General features: G+C 37.4%; 2 protein-coding genes across 5 annotated transcripts in view; one reads left to right on the top strand and one right to left on the bottom strand.

The window, feature by feature from the left end:
* The window catches only part of LOC127987108 (uncharacterized), a 60,454-nt gene that overhangs the window by 36,474 nt on the left and 10,161 nt on the right, over window positions 1-13,819 (top strand). Inside the window, exon 5 of the mRNA XM_052589404.1 lies at window positions 12,696-12,725. Coding sequence (XP_052445364.1) covers window positions 12,696-12,725 — 30 coding nt within the window. The remainder of the gene's footprint in view (window positions 1-12,695; window positions 12,726-13,819) is intronic.
* LOC127987123 (putative nuclease HARBI1) lies at window positions 8,509-11,086 on the bottom strand. 4 transcript variants are annotated; one of them, XM_052589421.1, is made up of 8 exons: window positions 10,449-11,086; window positions 10,185-10,361; window positions 10,033-10,094; window positions 9,864-9,950; window positions 9,735-9,776; window positions 9,493-9,666; window positions 9,378-9,413; window positions 9,034-9,280 (listed from the first exon to the last, which is right to left on the bottom strand). In XM_052589421.1, the coding sequence occupies exons 1-7, from the start codon at window positions 10,510-10,512 to the stop codon at window positions 9,378-9,380; spliced, it is 642 nt and encodes a 213-aa protein (XP_052445381.1). In that variant the 5' UTR covers window positions 10,513-11,086; the 3' UTR covers window positions 9,034-9,280. The 4 variants fall into 4 exon arrangements, 2 of the variants coding, with proteins under 2 accessions (XP_052445382.1, XP_052445381.1); XR_008161042.1 differs by having other exon boundaries at window positions 9,037-9,136; window positions 9,299-9,413; XR_008161041.1 differs by having other exon boundaries at window positions 9,378-9,666.

Here is a 13,819-nt window from a genome sequence, read left to right as displayed (position 1 = left end):
AGTTTTTACTAAGGTTTTACCCAGCATGCAACATTTTGTTGATTGTCACCACTGTTGAGAGTCATATGCTGGTTCTTGATGTCTGTGTGTGTCTACAGAGTATAGTTTTTCAAATTTTGTATGCACTTAGTAGATTTAAAATTCACTTTAATTTTTTTTCCCCATAGTGTTGATTTACTGGGTTGATTATGCTTAATTTAAATAGAGCTAATGTTCATTTGATTGTAATCTGACCACCTATCACATACAGATTAATTTCTTCTCTCTGCTTTCCAGCACCTCATGCAATGCTACATAAAGAGATCTAACATGACAGTCAAGGGTCAAGAGCCCCACTAAAGCACACGCTGATCTCCATTATGGTTGCATCACTTTAACCAATAAAACATCAACATCTGATCCTCTGTAATTCTCAAGAACAGCAGGTGTTCATCATTAATACACAATCATCATTTAATTAGTCACTTAATTATCTCATTAACTTTAACCCTTTGAGGACTTGGGATATGACTTGAAGACTTGCTTGTGACTTGAAAGCCCCAACTCTGGTAAAAGATGAATGTCAGTCAATAAGCCAAAAAAGACTATCTCATGATGTCCAAATCACCATGAGTTATAAACAGAAAAAGCATAAGATTATCTGTCATTACAAGGTTGAATTCAGCAATGCATACATGTTTGTAGTGAAAACAATATTGAAATTGTTTTGAATCAAATTTCTTTGAATTAGTAAAAGGGTCAAGAGACTACCTAAAGCAAACCTTGACCACAATTATGGTGACATAGTGTTTTTTTTTTCTTTTACTTTTTTTTTTTCAGTTGAAGGCTGTGGCTAAATTCAGTTGTAGTTCCTGTGTTTCTCTTTACTTCAGTGATGTTGATTGTTAACAGCAGAAGTTCATCACTAATGTACAATCATCATTTAATTAGTCACTTAATGATCTGATTAACTTTAACCCTTTGAGGACTTGGATATGACTTGAAGACTTGCTTGTGACTTGAAAGTCCCACCTCTGCTGTCTATTAAATGCCACTCCAATTATAAGCAGGTGATGGAGATTTTAGCGGTGATCACGGAAGCAGCTTTACTGATTAGATGCGCATGATCATATCGCTCGATATATCGCCCAGCCCTACTTGGAAGGAATGACTTGTTTCCTCCTCTGGTGAAATCAGCTGCTGAGTTCATGGGTGGAGCAAAAATGTGGCAGGACTTTTACTTTCTGACCCCTGGACTCTCCACCTCTGTAAATAATACAGGGGTATTTTCTAGTTTTCAAGCTAAACAATAGTGTGTTTGGTTTATCTCTTTCTCTGTTGTTTGCAAAAGGAACATAGCTATGAACGTATCAGCACAATAAATATTGTCCATGTAAATTACATTGGCTGTTCAGCCAGTATCTCTTCGAAGATGTTCATGTTGACTGCAGTGCAGCGTGAACTGTTTGCTAGAGTCACAAAAAATGCAGCGAACACTGCCAGACAAAATGAGTTTCCGTGCACAAAGCAAACTTCCGACAACACGGCGATGACGTCATATTTTCCATCCGCACACAAGTGAATTTGCTGATGCATCACTCTCTGTACGGCACAGGTGAAATAACTATGATGCTGAAAGCGGAGACGTAAATGTTATCTAACAGTTGGGGGGGGGGGATTTGGGTCAATAAACATAACATTTCTCAAGAGAGATTTCTGAAGGGGACACAGATAATCCAGCTAAAATTGTACTTGTAACGATATGTATAAAGCCGTACTACTATTAGTGCATCAGGGAGAACATGGCAAATCAGACAACCCCAGCTAGAATTTTTTTGTTCTAAAAATGTTCTAAGAACATTAACCCTGAAGACATCATAAAATCATTCAGTCTGACAGTCAGTAGTAAGTCATTTAATCTCAATTAGCCTGAAATAAATGATTTTTCTTTTTAGTCTGTTTGAACCGTGAACTTCAGACCTGTTTATTGTCTTTTCTTGTATGTTATTGTTCATCTACATAACCTATTTTACTGCACTAACTGGTTTCTTGCAGAAGAAAATAATTTAAAAAGAAATCAGTTTCCATTGGCAATGCCACACTGTAAAACCTGATAAGTAAACTTTACTCAAACCGTTTGAGTAAACAGATTGCCTTGATTTAAACCATGTAAGTTTTAAAACTTTGCATTTAAGTAATTAAGTGATTAACTAAGTGCTGATTGAACATTAGTGATGAACAGCTGCTGTTAACAAACAGAATCACTGAAGAAAAGAGAAACACAAGAACTACTACAACTGACTTCAGACACAGCCTTAGATGAAATCAACTGAAATAAAATACATGAAATCTCTCAAGATCTGATTAAACAACCCACAAACAGCATCAGCAGCTCCACTTATTAATAACCAGACTGACTTTATTTCTGTCAGACGTCTACAGAAGATCTTATTGAGAATCAGAGGTGGAGAGTCCAGGGGTCAGAAAGTAAAAGTCCTGCCACATTTTTGCTCCACCCATGAACTCAGCAGCTGATTTCACCAGAGGAGGAAACAAGTCATTCCTTCCAAGTCACAAACTAGTCTCAACTCAAATCCCAAGTCCTCAAAGAGTTAAAGTCAATGAGATAATTAAGAGACTAATTAAATGATGATTGTGCATTGGTGATGAACACCTGCTGTTATTGGGCGTTACAGAGGATCAGATGCTGATGTTTTATTGGTTAAAATTATGCCACCATCATGGAGATCAGTGTTTGCTTTAGTTGGGCTCTTGACCCTTTTAATAATTCAAAGTAATTTGCTTTTAAACACTTGCGGCTGTGTTACGTAGTAAACATTAACACATTGCTGAATTAAAAGCTTGAAGTGGAAAATTTAATTGCCCTTTTTTCATCTAAAACATTTTAATTAACTTCATGAAGGTGTCTCTCTTTGGTTTGTTAAATTATGTTCAGCAATTACTGAACTACAAAAAAAGTCCTATTAAACAAATATTATTGTAATGCTTAAATATTGGGGGAAAAAATTGTACAGGCTCGGGATTTTAGACATGAGCACTTATCATATGATCCTCAACAGTGGTTACAATAATTATTCATGCTACAGTGCATAATCAGAGTTTTTACTATGGTGTTACCCAGCATGCACTTCAGCTTGAAGCGTTTTGTTGATTGTCACCATTGTTGAGATTCATATGCTGGGTCATGATGTCTGTGCGTCTTATTAGGAAAAGATTTTGAAAAATGTATAGTTATTACATACATTAGGAAATGTATTCATTATAGTGATTAAACCAACGGTTCCACAAGGCAGGTTATTTAAAAACTGAACATTTGTTAATAATAAATACATAAAATTGTTTTGGAAATAAACAGGCTGATGCCTAATAATTACTTCATCATGTAAAACCGGCTAGTAACGGTTTTCTGCACAGCACTGATCACACTGTTTTATAACAGCACATGTACTTTTACAAAGAAATATCTAACATAAGAAACCAAAGGTCAAGAGCCCAACTGAAGCAAACACTGATCTCCATGATGGTGGCATAATTTTAACCAATAAAACATCAGCATCTGATCCTCTGTAACGCCCAATAACAGCAGGTGTTCATCACCAATGCACAATCATCATTTAATTAGTCACTTAATTATCTCATTGACTTTAACTCTTTGAGGACTTGGGATTTGAGTTGAGACTAGTTTGTGACTTGGAAGGAATGACTTGTTTCCTCCTCTGGTGAAATCAGCTGCTGAGTTCATGGGTGGAGCAAAAATGTGGCAGGACTTTTACTTTCTGACCCCTGGACTCTCCACCTCTGTTGAGAATGAACTAAGGTTTAGATGTTGATTTATTGATTCATTTGAAGTAACCATGTTAGAGATCAGTGTTTGCTTTAGTTGGGCTCTTGACCCTTGATTTCTGTCTTAGTCTTTTCTCTGGCTGTTATAACTGTGTGTTTCTAAAACACATTTGTTGTAACTCAAAAGCCCAGAAGAAAGGCCATCAGGTGTTAACCTGTACCTATGAAGTAGGTGAAGGGGACACATACAAAATACAAAGCATTGCTCTAATATTTACAGAGTATGGATTTTTTTTTTTTTTTTTTTGTAACCCATATAAAAGTTTGAACTCCAGTGCTTTTTAGACACACACACAGATATCAAGAACCAGCATATGAATCTCTACAATGGTTACAATCAACAAAATGTTTCATGTTGCCATACATGAATTACTCCCATAATGCACTGCAGTATGAATAATAATTTTCACCACTGTTGAGGTTCAAATGTTCATGGCTAAATGCCTAAATCCAATTTTTTTTTCTTAATATTGAAGTGTTATAAAGCATTATATGGTGGCATTTGCATAATGAGATTTCTCTATTTTTTGTGAAAGTGACATACAGTTAAGTGTGGTGACCGGTACGCAGAAATCATATTCTGTATTTAACCCATCCAAAGTGCACAGACAGAGCAGTTTTCGCTAACAACTAAGCCACGAACTCTTCTCATATAATCAAGAAATTTAATCAAGATCATGCAGTCATCAAAAGCATAAGTCATCTGCTAGATCAAGAGTTGTATCAGCATTGCACAAATGTTTGCTGCAAAACAATAATGCAATTGTAGAGAAGCAAATTTGTGAAAACCGCTTAAAGGCTCAAGATATCAACTGAAGCAAATACTCACCACAATTATGGTAGCATAGTGTTTTTTTTTTTTTTCAGTTGAAGGTTGTGGCTAAATTCAGTTGTAGGGGCCTGTTGCACAAAAGTAGGATAAGGGATTAAGCCAGGATATCTTGGTGATCCTGGCTCAATTGATCCCTAATCCGGTTGCACTAAAGCTGGATAGGGGGCAGGAGGATATGTTATGGTATAAATTACCATGGAGATTTATTCTGTGGAGCTAGCCTGCTCCAGACCAGGCTAAATTCCAGGATCTATTTAATCTCATCCCTAATGTCAGTCAGCAGTCGCCACAAATGGAAACCAATAGTTATTTCACTGCTCACTATACATTGTTATCACATATAACTAGACCCACTGTCATTATTTAAACGTTTGTGATCATTAATTTCAATCATTTTGGATAATGATTTTTAGATGATGTTGCTATCATTAGATAATTTACAGTTTCCCATAGACTATAAGGCTATTTATAAAATGATAGAATATTAGGGCCACAGAGGGGAAAAAAAAGACAAGTCATAATATTGTAACCAGTTGTTTTAAAGGAGGACAGTTGTTAAAATGACAGATGTGGGGCATTTCATGAAATTGTACTTCAGTATGGTTTCATAAACAAAGACATGCTGATGTGCCAGAATATGAAGTATCACATTGTCATAACTATCAAAACTGTAAAAAGAATATGTTGCTTTTCTGCAGAAAGAACCAGCCTCATAAATTTATGACTTTATCCTTTTTCCTCAGTGGGGCCCTAGTACTCTGTCATATAAACAAATACACATTCCATATCAATATAAAAACACAATGTGTAACATTATGTTCCTTTATTGAATAAGGACAAAACAAAGCAGGTAAACTATCAGCTCCTTTCGAAACTGAAGTCACAGTGACTCTACAAGATGGAAAGCACAGAATCAAAGCATATTATACAAAATGATACATACACATTCAAAGGTCTGTATATAACACACCCTGCATGTCTGCACACTAAAATAAATGCAGGACAAATCCATACACATCAACTGAACAGACAAATGAATGGATGCAGTAGCCTCCCTGCAGCCTTGTATTACACACAGTATACCGCACAAACATCATAAGAGGCCAAATTCGTAAAAAAACCAACCCAAAAAAACCCTATTTCCTCTGCCACAGCAGGACATTTTTTACCTAAATTGGAAGCACACATACTAACTAAAATAATTCAACACATATTGGTCCCTCAGCAGCCGACCACTGTCGTCATCAGGGAAGATTGCCGGATTGTCCCAGTCCATGGCTGGTGGCACTCTGGGGGCCCTCTCCTTCCTCAGGCAGGCTACATTGTGGAGGACAGCACAAGCCACAGTAATATCACATGCCCGAACAGGGTTGACCCTTAATTTGTGAAGGCAGTGAAAGCGTGCCTTCAGGAGGCCAAAGGTCATTTCAACTCTGGCCCTGGTCCTGGCATGGGCATGGTTGTAGGCCTGCTGTGCTTCCTGGGGGTCTGTGAAAGGTGTCAGGAGAAAAGGCTGGCAGCCATACCCCCTGTCTCCCAGCAACACACCAGAGAATTCACCTGTCAACACAAAATCTCATCATTACTACCTCATAAACACAGTGATATTCTTGACACAGCCATGATGGTTATAAACAGGGGTTGTGTGGCTTACCTTGTGATAGGCACTGATAGATTTCAGAGGCCCGAAAGATTCTGGAGTCATGGACTGAGCCAGGCCATTTCGCCACAACATTGCTGATCACACAGTCAGCATTGCAGACTAGGGCTGGGCGATATATCGAGCGATATGATCATGCGCATCTAATCAGTAAAGCTGCTTCCGTGATCACCGCTAAAATCTCCATCACCTGCTTATAATTGGAGTGGCATTTAATAGACAGAGCCGTAGATCGCTGACAAGCCACGCCATATCGCGTTCATTATCGCAGATGAATCGCCTTCGATATGAACGGGATATGGCGTGGCTCATCAGCGATCTACGGCTCTGTCTATCAGAGGTGGGACTTTCAAGTCACAAGCAAGTCTTCAAGATTATTTTCAAGTCCTCAAAGGGTTAAAGCTAAAGAGATAATTAAGTGACTAATTAAATGATGATTGTGCATTAGTGATGAACATCTGCTGTTAACAATCAACATCACTGAAGTAAAGAGAAACACAAGAACTACAACTGAATTTAGCCACAGCACTTCAACTGAAAAAAAGTAAAAGAAAAAAAAAAAACACTATGCCACCATAATTGTGGTCAAGGTTTGCTTTAAGTAGTGTCTTGACCCTTTTCCTAATTTAAACCAATTTGATTCAAAACAATTGCAATATTGTTTTAGCAACAAACATGTATGCATTGCTGAATCAAACCTTGCAGTAACATCTTATCTTATGCTCTCATGCTTTTTTTGCTTATAACTCATGATGACTGAACATCATGAAATTGTGTTTATCTTTGGATAGTAGACTGACACTCAGCTATTACTGAACTGAAGTAAAAAAAAAAAAAATCACAATGCTTCATTGTTGAAAGACACAAAAGGAGACAATCAGTTCAGGTTTTTAGACAAACACACTTATCACACGATCCTCAACAGTGGTGACAATTTTTCATACTGCAGTGCATGACGGGAGTTTTTACTAAGGTTTTACCCAGCATGCAACATTTTGTTGATTGTCACCACTGTTGAGAGTCATATGCTGGTTCTTGATGTCTGTGTGTGTCTACAGAGTATAGTTTTTCAAATTTTGTATGCACTTAGTAGATTTAAAATTCACTTTAATTTTTTTTCCCCATAGTGTTGATTTACTGGGTTGATTATGCTTAATTTAAATAGAGCTAATGTTCATTTGATTGTAATCTGACCACCTATCACATACAGATTAATTTCTTCTCTCTGCTTTCCAGCACCTCATGCAATGCTACATAAAGAGATCTAACACGACAGTCAAGGGTCAAGAGCCCCACTAAAGCACACGCTGATCTCCATTATGGTTGCATCACTTTAACCAATAAAACATCAACATCTGATCCTCTGTAATTCTCAAGAACAGCAGGTGTTCATCATTAATACACAATCATCATTTAATTAGTCACTTAATTATCTCATTAACTTTAACCCTTTGAGGACTTGGGATATGACTTGAAGACTTGCTTGTGACTTGAAAGCCCCAACTCTGGTAAAAGATGAATGTCAGTCAATAAGCCAAAAAAGACTATCTCATGATGTCCAAATCACCATGAGTTATAAACAGAAAAAGCATAAGATTATCTGTCATTACAAGGTTGAATTCAGCAATGCATACATGTTTGTAGTGAAAACAATATTGAAATTGTTTTGAATCAAATTTCTTTGAATTAGTAAAAGGGTCAAGAGACTACCTAAAGCAAACCTTGACCACAATTATGGTGACATAGTGTTTTTTTTTTCTTTTACTTTTTTTTTTTTTCAGTTGAAGGCTGTGGCTAAATTCAGTTGTAGTTCTTGTGTTTCTCTTTACTTCAGTGATGTTGATTGTTAACAGCAGAAGTTCATCACTAATGTACAATCATCATTTAATTAGTCACTTAATGATCTGATTAACTTTAACCCTTTGAGGACTTGGATATGACTTGAAGACTTGCTTGTGACTTGAAAGTCCCACCTCTGCTGTCTATTAAATGCCACTCCAATTATAAGCAGGTGATGGAGATTTTAGCGGTGATCACGGAAGCAGCTTTACTGATTAGATGCGCATGATCATATCGCTCGATATATCGCCCAGCCCTATTGCAGACCATCTGAAATCATAAGATGAGGAATATTACACCAATCAATGCACATCATTGGCAATGCAGAGTGTTCGTCAATGGATAATATCAAAAAGTTATGTTCACCTGAACATTAATGCTGTGAAAGGATTTCCTATTCACAAAATCGGCCTCATGGGCACCTGAGGGGGCTTTTATCCTTATGTGTGTGCAGTCCACTGCACCAATGACATTGGGGAAACCTGTCACACAAAGTAATGAGTATCCTACTAGGTGTTAACAGTTGTCCTGTAATTTGTAGATCCTCTTACCTGCAATCCTATAGAACTCCTCTTTCATGTCACAGAGTCTTCTGTGGCCAGGGAAGGAGATGAAGACATCTGCTAATGCTTTGATAGCCAGACACACACTCCTTATTGTGCGGCAAATTGTGGCCTTGTTCAGCTGTTCTGCATCCCCCACTGAGTACAGGAAGGCTCCACTAGCAAAAAAGCGCAAGGCCACACAAACCATTTGCTCCACACTCAGTGCATGGCTCCTTGCAGTGCGGTGCTTAATCCTGGGACCCAGTAGTCTGCATAGATACCTGATGCCATCTGCAGAAAACCTGTATCTTTCATAAAGATGGTCATCAGGGAAGGCCAGTGGGTCCAACCGGTCCCTGAAGACCCTTTCTCGCCTGAAGGCTCTCCTCAGCACAAGTGCTTCTTCATCCACCACATCTCGCAAGAATGGGCATGCCATTGTCAGAGCAGAAAGGAACACACAATTTTGGGCCTTCATATAGGCTAGTGGCCACACCTGGTGCTGGGGGGGTGGGCAAAAGAGGCCGGTGCCTTATAACGATGACTTGGTTGTACTGATTGCTGTGAAAAAAAAAATACCTTAGAAAGATGCCACCGTCCTGTGTGCTCACAATAAGAGCTCATATGTCATGGCTCACTTGACTTTACGAGAATATACCTAATTTTTATTTTGAGCTGTGTCATCTTCTTGGAGCTGGGGGAGGAAAGAAAAATAATGATTAATACATTTGTGTTACAGTTAGCATACAGTGTACATTGAAGGCATATCTCACCTCCCTCTCAAGTTTTTTTATTTCAAGGTCCAGTTTCCTAATTGTCCTCTTTTTTATTTCGGACTCCAGTGCAAGATTTTCTATCTTTTTCTTCTTGTACTGAATGTCTATGTCTGCCAGTTCTATTTGGCGCCGGAGGTGGTTGCCATACAACTTTCTGATAGCTTGTGAGCTCTGTGAACACAATACAATTAGCGCTGCTGGAATTTGGCAGGATGTGGTGTCCTTTTATTAATACGCACTATGTTGCCAGGCTGGTTTTCCCACTGTATAGCATCTGGGTCCTGTAAAAGAAATTAGATTTTTTGATTTTGATGAGGACTCCTCACCATTGTAGAGTAAATAGTACTTTCACAGTCTTAACATGATACCTCATGCCTTCTGGAATCCAGAGAGATGGTCTCCTCCTCATCATCGTCTCCATCATGTGCTGTTGCTGCTGCACTGGGGCTTTCACCCTATCACATTTAATCGGATTCATATTGAAGCTAGTAGACAAGACATGCCAGGCCTACAGTATGCCTTTGATGGAGTACTCACTGGATCAGCATCGTCTGGTGCTTGTGCTGGTGGCTCTAACAGGAACACAGTGCTGCCAGACACTGCAAGGCAATAGGTAAACCAAAGTCAGACAGTCCAAATTGATTCAATATGAATGTGGTTGTATTCCATGTAGAGATGGAAGGACATACCTTGAATGAAGCGGGTGGCATCTTGGGAGGAACCTATGCTCGTCTCTTTCCCCCCAGGGATCCCCTCTAAGACGGGCCTGCCTTTATTTAGCTCCAAGGCCATGTCCTCTGCTGGGGAAAGGTCAGCCTTTGGTGACCCACCACCCGTGCCTTGTCTGTGGGTATTCTTTTTCACTGCTAAAACAGTACAGACAATGTGTGAGCAGGCACCTTCTGGGTACAATATATGCTTGTGCTTTGTTAAATATTAGTCAGGGACCATACCATTCTGCAGAATGTTCTTGTATTTGATTTTGACCTGCTGCCATGTCCGTTTTGGCCCGTTCATGTTTAATCTACATCACACGCGCACACACACACACACACATTCTTTATCACAAGAACATTTAATGGAGTCACACTGACAAAAATGACTTGGTATTTTTGTATTGTTTTCAGTAAAAATAATAAAAAAAAACAATAAAGATGTATTTTCTTGATTTTCTAAATGACCTAGCAAAATAAGTATAGGTTTAGACCAAAAATATAAACTTCAAGTAAATGTGTGCTTAAAACAAGCAAAAAATTTAAATATCGGTCAATATAATAAGAAAAATTATCTTGAAATAAGTTTACTTTTTCCATAAACACTTACTTTTAGAAAAGTTCTCTTGTTTCACTGGCAGAGTTTTTGCTTATTTTCCTAGGTTATTTTGCTCTAGAAAATATTTAAGATTTTTTTTAGATTTTTTTTTTTTTTTACTGAAAACAAGACAAAAATACTAAGTAAGAAATACATTTTTGCAGTGCAGTGAGCAACCGACCTTGGGTCCTTTGAAAGGCGCTATATAAATTAAAGTGATTATTATTATAGCTCATCTATGTATTCAAGAAAATTTTATTTATATAGCACTTTTCACAATTGTTTCATTCGGTCAAAGCTGCTTTACATTAATAAAAGCAGGGGAAACACAAAAAAAACCGTTGGACAACATAATAAGCAGAGTACAACGGCTAATATTAAACCGCACTGAGCGTAGTAACGTAAAATAATAATGTAAGGCTTTAATAATAATATATCATAGCTTTATACAGTGTGATGGAGTTACGTAACACAATTTCACTCATATATGCAGTGCATTTCAATAAAAAAATTAACCGTTTCATAATTACAGTACAACTGCGTTTTTGGAGATGTGAATTAAATATTTGATTTGTAATTGTGATGATGTTTCAGCAGAGCGATGAGTGTGTAATTGTGCACTACTTACGCATTCAGGGCGGTCTGCAATACTTTGCCACGCTTTTTCTCTTTGCTTTATCACTGTGGCGGTGTTGCCTTTCTTCTTAATTATATCTTTTACCTCCTCGTATGCCTCCATGAGGATTTGTGCTTCCGACGGGGAAAAGTACGCGGCTCTAGTTGCCATGGTAAATCAGTTAATCTGTGATCTGTGGCGGGGTCTATTTGAGTGAGCCGTGAGCGCGCACCTATCCAGGATTGGTTTCACCTGGCTTAATGAATCCGTGTCTGCTCATCCTGGCTTGGTCTTTGTGCAACCAATTAAGCCTGGACGCACATGTTTTGGCTTTATTGAGCTCAGCTTAGTCATTTATCCCGGATGTCTTAATTCTACTTTTGTGCAACAGGCCCTAGTTCTTGTGTTTTTATTTTCTTCAGTGATGTTGATTGTAAACAGCAGGTGTTCATCACTAATGCATCTTCATTTAATTAGTCACTTAATTATCTCTTTAACTTTAACTCTTTGAGGACTTGGGACTTGACTCAAGACTCGTTTGTGACTTGGAAGGAATGACTTGGTTCCTCCTCTGGTGAAATCGGCTGATGAGTTCATGGGTGGAACAAAAATATGGCAGGACTTTTACTCTTTGGCACCTGGACTTCCCACCTCTGGTTGTTTCATCAGATCTTGAGAGATTTCATATATTTTATTTCAGTTGATTTCATCTAAGGCTGTGTCTGAAGTCAGTTGTAGTAGTTCTTGTGTTTCTCTTTTCTTCAGTGATTCTGTTTGTTAACAGCAGCAGTTCATCACTAATTCACAATTATCACTCAATTAATCACTTAATTATTTAATTGCAATGTAAATCTTCTTTCAGTGAACTCAACTGAATTAAGTTCAGAGTACTTAAATGGTTTAAGGCAATCTGTTTACTCAAACGGTTTGAGTTAAGTTACTTGTCAGGTTTTACAGTGATGCTGTTAGTTTAGTAGCAACATTGAATAAAATAAGATTATTCCCTTTGATCACAAATATTCTGTGAATACTTAACACAATATTATTTTAAATAGTATATGAATAATTGGTCATTTAAGACCATTTTCTGAATGCTTAACAGTCTTAATTATAAAAGATCACTCTGACTAGAGATGTGTTTCTTTCTATTTATCAGCTGATACACTGCAGGACGTTTATTTCCTGTTTTTATATAATGACATAATGACTTTTTACTTTTATATAAATTCTGGTGTTCTTTTGTGTTTCATTTTTATTTTCTTGTGTTTTCTAGCTTCTAAAGAGGACAAAGAGATGGAGACAAGTATGTATCATCCTCCTTTTTTATTTGTCAAATTACACAAAAAGTAAATTACAATGTAATCATAAATGTAGATGGTTCTGAAGGTGTTTTCCCTGTACTTCTGTCAGTCGTGTTCAGGTGTGTCAGCAAGAATGTTACCGTTATCATCATTTATATTACACATTTAATTAGACAAAGCAAGTTTATTTGTATAACATTTCTTACACAAGGTAATTCAAAGTGCTCTGCATAAATATATATATATATATATATATATATATATATATATATATATATATATATATATATATATATATATTATTATTATTATTATTATTATTATATATATTTTTTTTTATAAATAACAGCTTAATGCTTAAAAAACACTAAAAGGAAATATTTAAGAAAATATATGATTTGAAAAAAGTTTTACATTAAAATGAATGTGAGGGACCTTGAAGGAGAAAAGGCTTAATATAAACAGTATTGTCAGGGATACACAGGATTCAGTTGCAGTTAACAAAAAGTTTATTTCGCCCTCACTGAGCAAACAGGGAAAACAAAAGAATGATCACTCCATGAGCACAGGGCCAGAAAGAAACCTAGGCCTAAATTGTTAGTGGACCGCCCGTGACAATGATCGTAGTCTACGGCACTTTTCTGTGCGTACGCACTCTTTGTACATGAGACCCTAGGTCTCTACGGTAGCATTTTTCGATAAGTTAGCACGTTTCGATAGAGCAAAGTGCACGGCTTTGCCTCACATGCAGCTGTGTCGGCATCTTTGTACGAGGCGGCGCCCACTTTCAGCACCCTGTCTTGCAAGCAGTCTAACTTCATGAACTCTGATAAAAATCCTCTGCCAGCTACTGTATAAACTACTATCAGCTGTTTGTGAGGTTTCAGTGCATCTCTTGAAGATGATGTGGAGTTGAATTACTACAATGTCCCCTATATTGTCAAATACAGCATGATTCATCTCTGCCAACCATCTTCACATAATACTTTCACATTATCTGTTCCAGACCGTCGGCAAAACTCAATTTAAACAGCGCAAAATCACTGCCTGTGGACGTTATAGGTAGAAATGATTATATTTCTGTTTTTATTCACAC

Source organism: Carassius gibelio, chromosome B22 (genome assembly GCF_023724105.1).
Source record: "Carassius gibelio isolate Cgi1373 ecotype wild population from Czech Republic chromosome B22, carGib1.2-hapl.c, whole genome shotgun sequence".
Classification (NCBI taxonomy): domain Eukaryota; kingdom Metazoa; phylum Chordata; class Actinopteri; order Cypriniformes; family Cyprinidae; genus Carassius; species Carassius gibelio.
The sequence above is the reverse complement of the archived record's forward strand: the minus strand, read 5'-3'. Positions and strand labels throughout refer to the sequence as shown.